This window comes from Lupinus angustifolius, chromosome LG04, assembly GCF_001865875.1.
Source record: "Lupinus angustifolius cultivar Tanjil chromosome LG04, LupAngTanjil_v1.0, whole genome shotgun sequence".
NCBI classification, from domain to species: domain Eukaryota; kingdom Viridiplantae; phylum Streptophyta; class Magnoliopsida; order Fabales; family Fabaceae; genus Lupinus; species Lupinus angustifolius.
The window spans coordinates 6,481,908-6,500,454 of NC_032012.1; the positions used below are offsets into that span (position 1 = coordinate 6,481,908).

General features: G+C 29.9%; 2 protein-coding genes across 3 annotated transcripts; both read right to left on the minus strand.

Moving 5' to 3' along the window:
* Positions 1,905-8,833, minus strand: LOC109345349 (cell division control protein 48 homolog D). The gene is made up of 13 exons (XM_019584300.1): positions 8,654-8,833; positions 8,270-8,550; positions 7,115-7,245; positions 6,836-6,980; positions 6,447-6,715; positions 5,799-5,923; positions 4,456-4,499; positions 3,455-3,586; positions 3,275-3,352; positions 2,717-2,799; positions 2,500-2,622; positions 2,343-2,403; positions 1,905-2,261 (listed from the first exon to the last, which is right to left on the minus strand). The coding sequence occupies exons 1-13, from the start codon at positions 8,748-8,750 to the stop codon at positions 2,106-2,108; spliced, it is 1,725 nt and encodes a 574-aa protein (XP_019439845.1). The 5' UTR covers positions 8,751-8,833; the 3' UTR covers positions 1,905-2,105.
* LOC109345350 lies at positions 12,551-13,611 on the minus strand. 2 transcript variants are annotated; one of them, XM_019584302.1, is made up of 2 exons: positions 13,527-13,576; positions 12,551-13,484 (listed from the first exon to the last, which is right to left on the minus strand). In XM_019584302.1, exons 1-2 carry the CDS (start codon positions 13,535-13,537, stop codon positions 12,599-12,601), a joined length of 897 nt encoding a protein of 298 aa, XP_019439847.1. In that variant the 5' UTR covers positions 13,538-13,576; the 3' UTR covers positions 12,551-12,598. The 2 variants fall into 2 exon arrangements, with proteins under 2 accessions (XP_019439847.1, XP_019439846.1); XM_019584301.1 differs by having other exon boundaries at positions 12,551-13,611.

Consider the following 18,547-nt stretch of genomic DNA (forward strand, 5'->3'; position numbering starts at 1 on the left):
TTGATATAGAGAATAAAATATTTTCACATATTAGAAAATAAATTATATCTTTAAAACGTTAAAATTATGATATATGTTATATTTAATTATTTTCTACAAAAATATTTTTAAAAAATTAAAATACAATACGACACATGTCATAATTTTAGTGACTGAATAAATATGAAAAAACATTTTTCTCATTAATATAAGGGAATGGAGTATCTCTTGGTATAAGGAGATAAGTTATCTCCTCCTGCCAGTGAAATCATGACATGTGTCATGTTTCGTCATTTTCTATAAAAATATTTTTTAAAATAAATAAAATAGCACACATGTCATATTTTTACTGGCTAGAGGAGATAAATTATCTCCTGATATGAGGAGATACATTATTCTCTTAATATAATACTGCTTGCAAGAGTATAGATCAACTAGACACAAAGTTATTCTAATTTATTTTGAGTTCATTGAGGAGTAAATAATACATGTAAGATTAAAAAATAAAAATAAATTATTATTATAAGTTCAAAACTTAAACATTCAAGGACAAGTTTTCTCACCTAATTTGGGGATGAGAACCACCTATTAAAATTGGTCGAGCTAGTTGAGTTGATCATCAAAAACTCAAATAAATTATAGGTCTAAGTATTTTATTAGGTTTCTTTTATTAAATGTAAGTTTTTTTTTTAAATCAATTGAATTATTTTAAAATTAGACACAAGATGGATTTACCTTTTGGACTTGGATTACCTATTTATTTATTTCTTTTCTCTTTGAAGATCTTTGACTTAATAAGTTAATAATGAACATTCATAACATAGGTAACAAGTGTCTTAACATTATTACTGTATAATAACAAATAACCCTTTCCCTGAATTAGGCAAAATAAAAAAATTAAAAATGTCAAAAAAATAACACCAATAATATGATTTTTTAAAGAGTTTAAATGTTAAAATTTAAATATATTTTTAATATTATCATGACTGGTTCGCCATAAACTGCAATTCTTTTGAACTAGGTTTAGACTACAATATAACATATATAAATTATACTTAGGTTTTTAGTCTGACCTAGCTTAGCTCAAACTTCATTCCTATCTTTCGTATTATAAATAGAATAAAATATCTCCTCATACCATGAGATAATATCTCTTTAAATCCAATAAGTGTTTGACAAGTATCTTATTTTTTAAAGTATATTTTAAAATGAAAATGTCTTGAAGGAAGAAAAATAAATCACATGATAATCACTAAATGAATTCAAAGAGATAAGTTATCTCCTTATACGAGAAAATATTTTATTCTCTTACAAATATTGCTTATATATATCTAATATAAAGGTTTTGGCAGTTCATTTGTATATAACTTTATGATTAGTTTAACAAAACAAACAAGCATTTTAAATTGGTCAACTTGAAATCTAAACATAATTTTCTTTCGGTCCTCCTGTTTTCCAAGTATACTCATGCCTCTCTCTTGAGATTGAAACTCCTAACGTTTACCTAGGTCGTAATCCACTTCCAACCCGACAAACTGTTTTGGTTGCTAACTTAATCAATATTTAAAGTTCACTTACTTCAATAGTAAATTTTTTAAATTTACTCTCCATCTTAACCATCAACTTTTGATAAATTTAATAGTTTGAATTAGTGAATAAATTTAAACGATTAGATATCCCTAAAATTAATAACTATGATGAATAGTAAGTTTTTTAAACTTACTCTTAGAGTAAGTGGACCCCACTCATATTTAAATTACCTATTTTTAGGTCTCAGAAATTTTCAGCTATACCACAAGCATTTTTTTCTGGCATAAAAGAACTTCTATAAAAAAACATCTCCAAATTAACAATTAAAAAAGCTAAATGAAAAGAATCCATCTATATATAAGTAAAGTAATATACTAAAAGCATATAAATTATGCTCACGTCACGGGGTAAAATCAAGATTTTATTAGAAGTTGCTCCTAACACTAGCCTAGAGCCTTGAGCATTGAACAGGAATAACACACTAACTTCTGGGTGGAATTGCCACAACGGGCATTCTTCTTAGCAAGAATTATAACAAAAAGAAACATCATTGACGCTGAACTGATGCATCTTTGCACTCTCAAAATATAGAGGTATCAATCACTTATGGTCCTCTGTCGAGAAGTACGGTTCTTCCGGTCTTCAGCAGTGCGACGCAAAGCTTCCTGCCTATTAGTGGCGCAAACTATATACTCTTGCAATGGTGGAAGTTTCGCTCGTTCCCCATCTTTAGATACTTGTCCTCGAATTATCTGTCCATCCATTAACATTATCATATGCTTTTAAATGATGACCCAAAACAAAAGGAAGTAGAGAAATCAAAATATAGTTACCTTTGATGCCCAGGACCGTTCCGCTTGCAAACAAACATCTCTAATGTCTCTTCCTGACATACTGAAACAATTCGAACCAATGAGCTTGAAAGTAATAAAAATGCATTACATGTACGTCATAACTCTGGAGGGGAACTGACAAGTTAGCCATACTTACTTTTCTGTAACACTTGCAAGTTCATCTAGTTCAGGTTCGGAGAGGTGCTTCGCATATTTGGATGCTATGTCCTGACGATTCTGATGATCGGGTAAGCCAAAGGCGACTATAGTATCAAAACGACTAGGTGAAGAAAGAGAAACAACAGTTAAGATAAGATTTCTGCGGATTGACAGTGCAAACTTTGCAATGCAGAGCAATTCGGATTCAAGCTCACCTGATTAATGCAGGATCAAGGTCTTCCTTTCTATTTGTAGCAGCAATAACAACCACTTTCTTATCCTGTTCAAAGCCATCTATCTACAAAATTTGTTCCTTCCCTCAGTCAAATTCCATAAAAAATAATTTCACAAGTTAAATATAGTTTGGATGAATTTTCATACAAGAGTTTATATAATGATTTGTTCTATACTATCAGTTATCAACATGTTTACTGTCTTCCGAAAATAAGTCAACAACTTTGCAGGATCCAGTTAAAATAAAGTATCATATAAACTAATTCATATTAGCCACGGAGTAGAGTTTGTTACATAGATCAATTAGACACTATTAACCTTTACCAAAAACCAAATCATTTCATAAACTAGCACAAACAAGTCATCTTGATAAGTACTTATGATGCTAAATAAGCATTTTTACAAGCTGTAAATAATAAGTCTATTGACTCTGCCGGGTAAAAAAACTCTTAAAAGTCTCTAGCACAAAATTTCAGAAGACACAAAGATGTATAGCATGTCATTCTATGTATCATAAAGCAGTAGGCAACAAGATTAACCTGACGCAGTAATACTGACAAAATTCTTCGTGTAGCTTCATGCATTTCACTATCGCGGGCAGCAGCAAAAGAATCAACCTGCATCTCAAAAAGAACACAAACAATATCTAAACAAATTAAAAGGGGAGGAAATGAATGGTGACTCATAACAACTCCTCAGCAACATTTAAGGTTTAATACCTCATCCAGAAATATAATAGCACCATTAGGAAGACTATTTGCTAGAGAAAACACCTTTCCTAGAAGGCGTTCACTTTTGCCGTAGTACTCAGACATTACTATCTCAAGTGGAACATACAGCAACGGGACACCCTGTCAAGTCAAGGCATATGTTAATTTCAGTCATTGTATACCCAAGTGCAAAATACAAAATCCCACATAATTTCTACTGTGTTCAAGATCATTTTGGAACAGCTACGTTAAACCAAGCATAAAATCATATTTTTTGTCATTCAAACTAGCAGGCAAAAACACACCACCATTAGTGTGTTCATTCAATGGCACTTTCCATACATGTGAGCTCTAGCTCACACGGTGTTCCTCACTCCACCAAAGGCAGAGATCTGAGGATCAACACCCTCCCCTTTCTCTTGCCCAAAAATCCCTGCTGGCAAGCAACCTCCACTACTACCTATGCCTTAAAAACAAAATGGAGGGTAGTGTACATATCATGCCAATTGCAATTGTAAAAAGGTTATGGTTCCAGTCCCACTACACCACCCATCCTTTCCTCTTGGTTGCAAGTGTAAGTGCACATATATAAATGTTACAAGGCATTCGCAATTTACTAAACTGATAAGTCCTCCCATTCACAGAGCAAGTATATCAAAGACATCGCAAGAGACAAATCTTGAAGTATATAAACTTCTTTACATAAAATAAAGATTTGTAATACTATTCATCACCAATTAGTTAATACTAAATGTATTTTCCCCCTTTAAAACAGAAGACCCTATTTTCTGATAAGTGACAGCTGAAAAGAAAAGTAGTTGCCTGCATTCAAACATATCAAGTATGACAAACAACTTCATATCATACATGAATCCCTTGATTAATATCCCAATAACATCTTAAATTTGTTTACTTTTGTTCCTTGGATTAGGGAAGGCAGGATACTCAGAAACCAGCGCAATAATAAGGCCATGAAGGGAACAGCTGTAATAGATTTGAAAGCAGCATACCGCCTGATTAGCAATAACACGAGCACATGAAGTTTTCCCTGTACCTAATCATACAAATCAGTCATTCAAACAAGCATTAATTGAAGAATGAACAATATAACACCATACGATCATAGTGCGTAACTCTCTTCACTAAATTGAGATTCCATTTCCATAGAAAAACAGCTCAGAGATGCAATTTTCTTATCAAGAACAGTGTTATAATTTCCTACTTAATGACTAGGACTAAATACAGAAAATAAAAAATAGTAGCTTGAAGGTCATATGTACATTTGATAGGCTGAGCACATCAATAACTCCATGTTGTATTTATGTCAAAGCCATGTAAAAAGAGCTATATAAACAGCAATATTTTCACTAAAAATTGCACTTTCCAAATCTCTTACCCCTTTTCACATAATCAAATAGCCATTCTCATTTTAAAAACTAATAATTCAAAAAGGGAGGATTCAATCTTATTTCAAGTTATCATCAAAGAAGTCTTGGCTCTTCAACGAATATGATCTTTGTTATATTGACATGAATAGTTTTCATAGTTTGAAGGATGTTGATATGCTAGACTGCTCCTTGCTTCCAACTCAAACTCAATTTGGCTTTTATGGAACTTAGAATATTTTACAGAGCAATTCTACATTTTGTTCTTCAACAAGGAACAATTTCAGAAATTCTCTCCTCAATGATGTGGCATGTGTTACTTTTTAAAATCAAAATTTGTTGACTTATTATGTTTTACATGTATTAAATTATTCAATAATATTTAAATAGAAATATGTTCTTTATCTATTATTTTTTCGTATTTTAATTATATCTAATAATAATATTGAATTTGATGCTAATCTTTTATATTATTCATTTTTGTTTATTTATTTTAATTGAAATCTATTAATTGTTAATTCATTTTTTACTTATGTTTAGCTATGTATTATACTACGAACAACCTTGAAAAATGAAAAATCATTTCGAATTCCAAAAAACCAAGTTAAAATATTAGATATTCAATCTAAGTTTACATGCCTGTTGTGAAAATGGATATGAAAAAACGAATTCAATTTAAATTAAGAAAAATGAAAATATCATATTAACTTTAGTTCATTTTTAAAAATCTTATTTAATTCATAATTCAATTTTATACTTTGATAATTTTATTCTGAACTTAAAACCACTGGTGCAATACACAGGATATTTATTAATTTTAATGATATTCTGATTATAAATTCATTGTGACTTACTGAATTATATGCATTTTAAAGGATATATGTCTCTCTAAGAGCACTAACAAGTATACATTTCATGCTACATAATCATATCATTTAGAAAACATATAAAAGACTAAAATAACAAACCTGGTGGACCTTCAAAAAGCACAGCTCGAGGCCGGTTTGATTCAAATTTATGTCGAGTCTCTCGGGCAATATCATCATATACTTCAGGGCTATGCAGAGCCAATAGTATTGTATCTTCAATTACTCTAAAAATAAGCAATTAAAGATTGAGCAAATAAATCAAATCATTTATATGAACATTGATAAATGCAATCCATACATGAGTACACACATCAACAGATAATATGAAGGCGTTGTAAGTAAATATGACTAGTAAAGGAAGAGGATTTACAAAAATTACAGGTTTGCACCTCTCTTAATATGACTCATGGACCTCTCTTTTCTTTAAATACTAGTATCTAATCCTTACATAGACTAGGCATTTGCCAAGCCTCAATTAACTGAGAAATTCACTTTAATGGTATGATCAAACAAGTTTTTATGAAATACCAACAAACAATTGAGGTCATATGAAGTTATATAACTAGAGATTTAGAGGTTCCAAGAGAGATTATAAAAAATGAATTACATGTTTGCTTTAATTTGGACCACTTGTAACTCAGGTATCAAACCACAAAACTGAAAATATTCATCAAAAACATTCGCTTCCCAAATCAAACAAAACAATCAGCTGGTCCAGAAATCGATTGAATTTCTGAGTTTACATACCGCTTTTGATGCTCATACCCAGCGATGTTGTCCCACAATATTTCACCATTTGATATACCTATGGGTTCATTGAGGCCATAAATTATCACTCCCATGGCCTCGAGACTAGAAATAGAGACATCCACAGATGGGACCTGTTCGTTCTCTTCCCTTGCCTTTTTTTCCAGGGTGTTTGTTTGTGCCGTCTTGTTACTAGCTAATTGTAAAACAGAGACAAAAGCATCAAGCTCTTCAGGACTCAAGCTCCCTTTCTTAATAAATTCAATTTCCTGCAACATTGGCCAAACAATAAAAATTTCTAATGAATGACGGCCCATTTTTATCTCTCGATGCACGAAAGCACAATAATATGAAGACCATGTAAGAAAGCATAAAAGGTAAACACTCACAGCTTTATCTGAGCCAATGAGGGAATGAAATATGAGTACGCATAGATCTCCATCATGTGCATTTATATCTGTGGAAGATGAATCATTCTCTTGAATATGTTTTTGCTTTGATGGATTGGTAAGGGTAAGTTGCCAAGCAACTGTGCTGCGGATAGTTCATAAGAAACAATTATAACTAAATTGAGTACAATACCATTGTAAAGAGGAAAGTCGATAAATGTTACAAACCATAACTGCACACAAATATTTTCTAAATTACAGAAATTGAGAATGAACTACCTATCCCAAGCACGCAGTGACATATCTGAACCACCACCATGCCCTTCAGCTTTCAGTCCAAGATTTGCAGTAAGATTCACAATAAGTTGTGAGATTTCACATGCAGGGGGAATTTGAAACTTGATACTGACCTATAATTGTAAACCCCCGATCAGATATAGTTTGACTTCCATTAAACTAAAAGAACATCATCAAAACAAGCACATGTAATTGAGAATTATGTCTTGCTTTTTTAAACAAAAAAGAGTAGAATGTGCCCAAGACAAAGTTATTGAAGAAAAAGGAAGGTCAAAGCTGAACCATGTCACACGTGATAACAATCACAAGAAGGTTAAAGATAGTAAACAAAGGGGTAGACCGGCTGACTGGCAAACAAATTTGTCTTGCTTTCAGGTTTGACACTGCTAAAGAAGTGTAATGCTTAAATGCTAAACAATCAAGGTCCGTTTACACAGATATCAGTTGTTCTAAAAGCATTACTGAAGAAAGTTGTCTACTTATTTCCCACTAAAAAACAAGGTTAAAAATATTGTTCTATTTCATCTGGACTGTCTTGTGGAGTACAGGACTAACTTCCAATCATACTTCATATTTTTGCAACCTATGATGCTCTGATACTCCACAATATCAGTGGTGTATCCATATCATATACTAATATTCCCACAATATTTTTGACACGTCTCTTTTTTCATACCCTTTGCCCTAAAAGTACTGCTACTTCAAGAACTCAAGTTGATTCTTGCTAATTACCTCCCTCGGAGCATATTCCCACTCATCAAAAAATTGTGCTTTTAATCTTTAACAAGAGTTATAATAACACAAGAAGGTTAGGGTCACAAAAATGAAAAAAATTATTTTTACCTATTTCACAAACAGAGTTTAGTTTTGATGTACTCCCCTTATAAAGATTTTTACACCATCAACCAATCAATCGTGTTTATAACTTTTGAAGTAATTCAACTATTTTAAAAAAACCAACGTGACAATACAAAACTAATGACAATCTCAAAATCCTATTACAACCGCATTAGAATTAAATCCTTGAATTCAATATATATATATATATATATATAGAGCCTTATTCAGCCTTAAATTTACATTTACACCCAAGTTATAAAATTGAATAGGTAAATGGTGGAACAACATTAATTATACCTTTTGGCCTTTAACAGCAACAGTGAAGCGAGGATAAGAACCATATCGAATTCCTCTACTTCTAAGCAACTCCTCAATTCGGTGTCGTTCTATAACAGCAATTGCTTCCACATCCTCAGTATTATTAGCACTATCATCTGCATAAGCCGTTTCCACTAATCCAAATCCAAAAGTACCAGCTAATAAAGCTGGAAGCATCGAATGTTTAAATGATCCCTGAGCCTCACGCACAATTCTGGAACTTGAAACTTGTGAAGCGGTGAAACGAGCAAGTGCAGAATCTACCAAAATCGATTATAATAAATCACTTAGAAGCGAAATTCACAAGTAATAAATTAAAAAGAGTAAAATTATATGGAGCAAAGGATGTAAAAGTGAACGTACTGTGATTGGAAGAACGGGGAAGAGTGCGTGAAAGTGAGGAATGAGAAGTTAGGGTTTGGAATGAACGTAACCGCCATAGGCGTTGAAGAATGGCCATAGTAGAATGAACCTAAACTTCTTTTCGTTTTCCGACGGTTTTCAAACAGCGTCTCATGTTAAATTATTATTATGGGTTTCCGATCAAAATGTTAAGTTTTGTGTAAAAAAGGAAGTGATTTTCTTTAAAGTGTAAAATCTATACATTGAGAGTGTGAAAAATTATATACATACACTTTATCATACATCATTCATAACAATAATTAAATATTAATAATATATGATACATAGATAATGTATAAAATTCATAATTGTCAGTGCATACATATTTTTCTCATAATAAATTTATCTTTTAATGAACGTTTACTTTTGTGGTTAATAATTCGTTTTATTGTTGCTATGAAGCTCATTAACATTCTTGTGTGAGAGATAATATGAATATTTATGCGTGTAAAGTAAAGATTTGTAGATAGTCAAATGTTATATATCATTATTTTTATTTTTATTTTTTAAAAAGATGATAATAATTAAATATAAATGATAAATTATGTAATAATAGTATTTTAGTTCTTATATTAGTATTGCATGCATTCATTTTCTCAATAATAAAATGAAGCTACACTAAGGATGAGAGGTACATTTGCAAAATTTTGAATGCACAATAATGTATCATATTCTTAATCAATATGAAGTGTCTAAACTATTATTGGACATCTTATATTCTTAATCAATATGAAGTGTCTTGACTATTCTTCAACATATATTCCAACATCATATTTTCATCTTCCAATACTTGTTATATTTAGACAACTCAATCATCCACAAGTAAAAATCTGAATAATACTTACAATTTTAGATAGACGTTTGATTCGAATATACATTTTATCATAAATTATGTGAATTGCCTTAAGATAATTGCTCTCCCAAATTAAATTTTAAAGACCCACATTTCAAATCAACCTTAGGTCATTTTCGATTAGCAAAAGTTTTTATTAAAATGGGAGATCTAGTTATAAAGTTAGTCGAAAACCCTAAGATCCATTAGCTTTTGTGGTTATGGATAATGCCTCCTCCAACGATTGTTTTGTCACTCACATTACAATTAAGTTTCACCCCTCCATTCATTTTTTGATCTATACCACTTGATATTGGGCTATGAGTTTTTCTTAGAAAAAATATGTATAAACACCAATTTCTGAGATCATGTTGAATATTTCTTGTGAAATAACTAGTATCCCATGGCATGCTTCAAAAGATCCTCACACCTACTAGATACCTAAAAAAATTAAGAGCCTTGAATTCTCCATCAAACAAGACATGAATGATTAATTTATCCATAAGAAATCATTATTAAAGTCTAAGTGTCGCTAAAAAAGAGTTGAGTTCCCACGATCTCTGAAAATATGGAATAGGTCTTAAACATAAGGATTACACCGAGAACAAATATGTATTGCTGTCATTTTCTTATTGTATTGAAGCAAATTAGCTGGCATGGAATCATGAATAGTGAGCAAGCTAATGAACTTTACATTTCCAGGTACTTTTATTCTCCACAACCACCTCTACCGATATCATTGCACTTAATCTACTAGTAACCTAAATTTGCAATGTAACTCCAAAGGTGTGGTTCTCTCAAATCCAAAAGTAGTTAGGCTAGGAAGTTGATTAATCAATAAATATAAGTAGATCAGTAACTAAAATTTATATATAAAAAATAATATACAATTAATAAGTGAATACAAATAAATGATTGATATCGTGAAAATTTAATTAAATGGAACTAAGTGGTTGATACATAGTAAATGATTATAATCATTTATATTACAAATCAGTAAAATTGACATACAACAATTCTATAACTTTTTAGAAATAATTTTTTTCTGAAAACGAAAACATTCAAAAGGATTTAAGTTAATAATATTGAAAAGGATAAGTATTCAATTTAAATTCTAAACCTTTTGTAGAAATCTTTGTCAAGAAAAGTGAAAAGATCTGAATAGTTACTATTGGTTTGAAAACAAAAATTAAATACAATATTCTAAATTTAATAAGGAAAATAATATATCAAAATATATGTATATTAGTAGCTAATACTCCTATTCATATGGAAAATATAATATATAAATAATAATTAAATAGGAAGAGTGATTGAAATAGTAAATAATTAGGATAGTTTATATTAAAAAAGGATACAAATATTCTATATTTTTTCTAAAAACATTCAAAGGGAAATAAGTAAACAATATTGAAAAGTACATGTATTCAATTAAGATTATAGGTATGAATGTCATGTTCTACCGACCCTAAATGTAGACATGATAGACCTATGAGTCATCTAATATAATTTAAAGAAAATAGGGAAAATTCAAAAAATATAATAATTAACATTCAAGTAAACTTAGTTTAGCTTAACAATGATACAATATTGTTCTATGTAATTATTAGCCACAGAGAACACATCAATTATTTAGTAATTGTCCTATGAAGTAGGATAAAGTAAACTTATATGGCCTCTTATTTGTATCCCAATGTGGCGATACATATTAAGGTACTTTGTTCAATAAGTCCCTTGTTAATAATTTTTTTTTTATATTCTTGATATTTAGGTAGATTTGTTATCTTACAAGATATACATTTATTAATTATAACTTATCTTATGATAATTTTATATATTATTTTGTATCATGTTTAAAGATTATAAATAATTTAAATATGATATAGCATTTAAGGTTACATATATATTTTATTTGGGCAGTCTTATAGGCTAACAATAAAATGAACAAGAACCTAGAAGACATCCAGCTTTTAATCTAAAGAATTTTGAAGACCTTGACCTTTAAACTCCTAACATTCATAATATAATTAGGATTACAAAATTATCTGAAGCATAGGAGAACGTTAGTACGTTACACTCAATAACTCTGCTTTTTAGTAAAATGTCTGGACAGGACCATTTTAATATATATATATATAAATCTTTTGAAACTAGCACCTACCTTTCCTTGCAACCGAAACAATGGTTTTTCTTTTGGGGTGACAAAGTTGACAAGCAAGGAATTACATCATTATAAAACTTTGAATAGCCAATCAAATGTACCATTAGTATTTTGAACAATACTTTATTCTTTTTCTTTCCGCTCACAATTACCAATAGCAAAATATCCATTCTATCGAGCTAGGTAAAGCATACTTTAATATAGACAACATATTAATCAAATTATAATATGTACTTTCTTTTCTCTAATACATGTTATTAACCTATAGATAAGGAACTAATATTTTTTAAGATACGTGATTGTCCCTCTTCCCAACAAATATCACTCATAGAAATTGAATTTTTGACTTTTTTATCATTCTGTAAATCTAAAAGGGACTTGTGGTAAACTAATTTGTACCCATAAAAGTATAAACATGTAATATATATTATATTCATATTTAATATTATTTTCAAAAAAAAATATCACATGGAAAATAAAAAGATATAGAAAACTGAAAAACCAAAATGTTTAGAAAAGTTTCAATATTAATCAAATTTATTATTTTTAACATTTTTGTGACCCAAAGAGTTTTGATTTGTATTTCAAATCTTTGAATACCAAATTTATATATTCATGAATCAAATTGATAGAGGCGAAAATTTATAAACACCAAATATTTACCTTTGCATTAACAAGAGGAGAAAAGAAAACGTACTACCAGTTATGACATCAACGAATCTAGTTCTAACTCCTAACTGTAACAACTAAAAAGTCAGAGAGATGACTTACTTTTTAAATAAAGAAAAACTTATACTTACGGCTTTTTGTATCAGCTATAAATATTAAATATAACCATAAAGGTTAATTTAATGGAACAAAAACTAAAAAAAAAACATTAAATAAATAGATTATAGTTAAAAATTACAATAGGCTAATGAGAAGTTACTATGCTTTTCTTGGTGAAGAGGCTACGCAGATTAAAAAGATTACCCCCATTTCTATCATCACCGCCGTTGGTGGTGGTGGCGCCACTTGCACCAACGCCACCGTTCTCGTTGCTTCTGCAGCTCAAGTTGTGTCTATAACCAATGCACGTCGGAACATTCAGATTCAAAACCCTAGCTTTTCCGCTCCCGGAAACTTTGCTCCACCGACTCGTTGCGGTGTCTCTTATTTTAGAACCTTTCTCACCGTTCAGAGCCTCCGGCTCTGATTTCTTCGCGGCGGTGGCTCCACGGCGAACTTGCCAAACCGGACTACTCCGACCGACATGAACCCCGGCCCGACCCGGACTACTCGGTAACTTCCGGTACTTCGATTCACCGGTGGAGTTGCTCCGGGAACACGGCGCGCTATTGACTTTACGAGTCACCGGAGCTCCGGTGAATAATTTCGGCCGGGTAACGGAATTTCCGGCGGATCTACTTCTCGAAAAAGGCCAAATATTAATATTCAACTCTGCAACACTTGCACCGCTTCCACTTCTTCTCTCTTTCTTCTTCCCTTTGTCGTTCTCTTTCTCTTTCTCTTCTGTGCTGTTATTCTTCTCAGTTTTTCTAAAAATATCTTTCCACCGCTTCGATTCTGACGACGTGGCAGAAGAAGAAGAAGAAGAATCGGGACCTGAACCGGGTTCAGAGTGTTGAACCGGTTTTTGTGATGTACGTGGTTGCGGATCGGGTTTATTTGTGACGGAGAGGAGGTGGAGAGGGAGGAGGACACCGTCTACGAAGAGTTCATCGGCGGAGAGGAGATTAGGTTGAGGAAAAGAAGGGTTTCGAAACTTCCAGAACTCGAATTCAGGTGAATTGCAATAATTGCTTCTTCTATTTGGTAATGGTTCTTGGTTAAGTGTATTTGTGGTGTCCATGGAGATAGTAGTTTAGAGTAAATGAGAGAAGAGAAAAAGAGAATAAAAAAGCATCAAAGTAAACAAAAGAGAATGAGTGAAAGAGATAAGATTTCTGAGAGATGCTTTTAAAATGTTAAATTTAGGTTTGATTCCTAACATGTGGTACCTATTATTTTTCTGTTTTGGTTTTATTGAGGTTTTTTTCTTTTCTCATGTTTCTTACTCTTAATCAATGGTATTCTTTTAACAAATAAATCCTCTATTACTAGACTTTTAAGTTTTAAACTATTCAACCCTTTGGAATATAAGGGGAGTGATAAATTTATATGTTTTTAATTTAAATATATTAAAATATTTAGACACTTGAATTTTGTATTACTCCATGTTAGAATATGGGGCCAATATACTCATTTTTTAGGGTTATATATCTTTGGTTCGGTTCTCTATGCTACTAGAGATGTTAATACTAGGGAGGTTGAGACAAGTGCCGAGAAGAAACCAATGATTAATATATTTTTTCAAAATAATTAATTCAATTTTATATAAAAATTTAATTAGACTTATTGTAAAATCTTGTTCATTGATTTATTTTGTTGGCTTGCACTCTATTGGGTATGAGTTACTTAATTATTGGAGACGATTTGAATAATGAATTATATCTTTATAAATAAAGTATTTTTGTGTACAGTGATATGTATCAAATATATGACAGCATGTTTAAGAAAATCGATCATCTATTAATTATGTTGGATTTTTTTGTTAAGCGTTTTAAACTTCCTCTAATATTTTTTAAAATGTTTTGAATTCATAAAAGAAGATTTATATATCGTTTAACTTTTTCTAAAATTTTAGAATTAAAATTTGAGTTTCATTTTTTGGTTGACAAAAGACAATTTTATTAAAAATGTATTATAAAAAACAAAAAAATTGAGCAAATAAAAACAGTAAAAGGAGATGAAAGTAAAGGGATTAAAATATGAGTTTCAAGCTACAATTTTATAATAAAATTAACTTTCTATCGAAATTGAAAACAAAAAATAAATTATAGAACTCAAAAATAAATCTTAACTCCCTTAAGAAGCATAACTTAGGTGCCATCAACTAATATTTATGCTTAAAATAAGGGGAGAGATTCACTTTAATCTAAGAGTAAGTTTTTTAAATTTACTCATCATCTTAGTCATTAATTATAATGAAATTTAATAGTTTGAATTAGTAATAAATCTAAATGATTAAATATCTATAAAATTGATGAATAAGATGATGAGTAAATTTAAAAAACTTACTTTTAAAGTAAGTGGATCCCACTCTAGAACGAATTAGTTTATAGTAATTTGGTAAAAATAAAAAAGATAGATGATGCATATTTAAGTAACAACAATGGAGTAATGATCCATTATCGTTCATGGATAGTAATGTTGACTAGATTGATTGTGAATGTAACACAAATAGAAAAAAATATTATTATCTCTATCTGATTTTGAGTATTTTTAAACCTTTATCAGCTCTACATGATACATGTCACATTATTATTTAAATGGACTTCTTTATCATTTATATACATAAGATAATTCTTTAATTTTACATCTAGATTGGAGTTGGGTTTAAATATCACTTGTATAAAAAACAATAGCTATCACAAATTCGCATTTGCCGAAAAATAATAGAGAGAGTTTATTTAGAAAAAGGGCTAATTGGTGTGTACATAATATCACATCATTATGCAGCTTTATTATATTGGGGTTTTAATTTGCATCAACCATCAACATGAGAAACAAATACACAAGACAATGGTGAACATGTATGGGGTGCACGTGCTCTTGGATCAGTGTCATTTGTTGTTACAGTGTGTACTATACTGCAACGAGGAAGAGAGAGATAAATTAAAATTATAAAATTTATTTTATAATTTTTAAAAAAGTTCATCGAATAAAATGTGTGTTTATTTATATCATTATTTTTTTGTGAGAAAAAATGGCTTAAATATGTTTTTGTAGATTTTTTTTATAACTTTGGTCCATGCAAAATAAAAAGTTTTGGCTAAAGTAGTGTTTGTGGATAACTAGAATTTCTTAATTATTTATATGAGATTAAATCTCAAATATTTTATAGGAACCAAATCCAAAAACCAAGGTTGAAATCTAAGTCAACATAATATAAGGACTATATCCACAAGAAAAACAGAGGACTAGCTAGATGCAAAAAATAAAATCAAAACAAATAAGTTTCAAGAATATAATTTGTGGAATTTAATTTCGGTGTAAAGTAGTCATCCTCATATATAATTCTAATTATCTATTCACACTCATTTTAAAGCAAACATGACTTTTTTGGAATCTAAGTCAACGTAATATAAGGACTATATCCACAAGAAATATGTAGGACTAGCTACATGCAAAAAAATAAAATCAAAACAAATAAGTTTCAAGAATATAATTTGTGTCATTTAATTTTGGTATAAAGTAATCATCCTCATATATAATTCTAATTATCTATTCACACTTATTATAAAGCAAACATGACTTTTTTCGGAATCTAAGTCAATGTAATATAAGGATTATATCCACAAGAAAAACACAGGACTAGCTAGATGCAAAAAATAAAATCAAAACAAATAAGTTTCAAAAATATAATTTGTGTAATTTAATTTCAGTATAAAGTAATCATCCTCATATATAATTCTAATTATCTATCCACACTCGTTATAAAGCAAACATGACTTTTTTAAAAATAGAAAACTAATTTTTGATTAATTGTTAAGAAACAATGTAGAGTGTCGCCATAGTTTGTACCTATTAGAATACCTGCCTTGAAAAAATAAATGACTAAACGAGAGATAACAAACATTAAAGAAATAACGTTTTTCTTTCTTCTTTTCTAAAAAATAAAATAAAAAATAGAGGTTTATTGAACAAATATAAATATCATCATTCAAAATAGAGGAAATTATTGTGAAATTTATGAGTTTTAATGAAATTATACAATCCATTTTTTATTTTTTTATACTTACACAAACATCTAATTTTTATACTTTTATTATATTGATCACCTATGAACGAAAAATAAGTGTAATCTTTTAAACAAAACATGTGATAAATGTAATTTAGTTAAACAAAACATGATATAATATGAAGACAAGTCCAAATAATATACGAGTTAATATTTCTTTATTAGTTTTGGTTCGCTACGATATAATATAAGAGTGATTTAAACAATATTTCTTTAGAATCGTTGATGCATTTTGTAACAAAAATATAATAAAGAAACATTTATTGATATATAATTTGGACTTGTGTCCACAATATAAGATGTATTGTTTAACTTAATTGCATTTATCACATTGTTTATTTAAAATATTACACTTATTTTTCATGTAGGGAGGGTTAATAATGAAAGTATAAAAACTAGAGATTTGTGTAGGTGTAAAAAAATGAAAGATGATTTTTGTAATTTCACTAAAACTCAAGAAGTTTCGTGGTAAATTACACCTCAAAATATAATAAAGTAATAAATAAACAAAAAAGTCGTCATGAGATTCTCAATCATGCCATTTGTTTGGAAAGGTTATGGAGTCAATGGCAAAAGCCAAAAGATGACATTCCTTTTAACGGCTTTACCTGTTACTAGGGAATATACTCAACTTTTTTACTTTCAGTGACGCAACTTTCATGCTAAAGTCATTCACTTTTTTTAAACAACGTGAATTTTATTAAACTCAAAGATGACAAAACACATCACAATAGTAGCACAACAACTTGAATAATTAAAGTTGTCCACTTATAACTTATTATTTATTCAATATCATATCTACTTTTGCCTTGATTATGGTACTAATGTATAGTAGTGAAGCTCTTCTAGACTTGACTTGAATATAAAGTGAGTATAAGTGTGTCTATATGCATAAAGAGTAATACACTCTTACTTATTCAGTTATATACTTTACACCCACTTCCCCTTTATGAGTTTTTTTCGTAGTACTAATCTCTTAGTCCATTTAACATTCCTCTTTTTCTTTTTTACATTTGGTTTTTGTGCATAATCTAGCAAAGTTTTGGATACCAAATTTGTACCATAACTTTATATCAAAGTTTGAGAAGAAGGAAAAGAAAAAGGAAGTGGTGATATCTTCATTTCTTTTCTTATAAAGAAAGTTTTATTGATGTACAAAGTTGTTAAATCACAAAGTTCTTTAGATAATCATATAAGGAAATCATAGAAGTACTTCCTATGTAGGAGAGACATGGATTATTCCTAGTTACTAGGCGTTGTTCCATAACATGTAGAATTAGAACAGTTCAAAAGGGCAAATAAGCTTATAGCTATAGCATGTGAAAGAACTAGTGCTTTGCATATAGAAAGCACCACTCAAGACTAAAAGATAAAGATAATCCAAGGCATGCTATGTCTTAAAGATAAGAGAAATTGGTCCTACTTCTCACTTTTTATCTTCAAAATGAGCTAGAGGAACAAAACACGTCCACTCAAGAGGCCAACTTGGTGTAAGAGGAAAGAAAATAAAAGAGTCAGAAAGGAGAGAGGAATTTGTATGCTTGTGCTTATTTTATTTGCTTCCAAGTATATGAGTTAGATATCATGTATGATATATACATTATCACAGAAGATTACAGAATTGTGGACCAAACCCCATATTGATGAGGCAGACATAAAATTAGGTCACGTGCATGGTTCAATAAAGTTGAATAGATATTTATAATATTTATACACCAAAATTTATACACAGTCCACACATTATTTACCATTCATTTGTATTTTTTAAGAGTTAATGATTAAACATAAATAATAAATGATACAATAACAATATATCAAAGTCGTATCCTATCAATGCATACATTTTACATCCAAACTACTTAACCGCCTAAAACCATTAGATACGGTGATTGTTTCTTCATTGGTGGCGAAGAGTAGTACAAAAGTTAAAAAATGAATGGTGATAGATAGATCGGACATTTTTTCTCTTATTGCAGTAGTGGATAGTATCAAGTAAATAGGAAGTTAACCTTAAATATG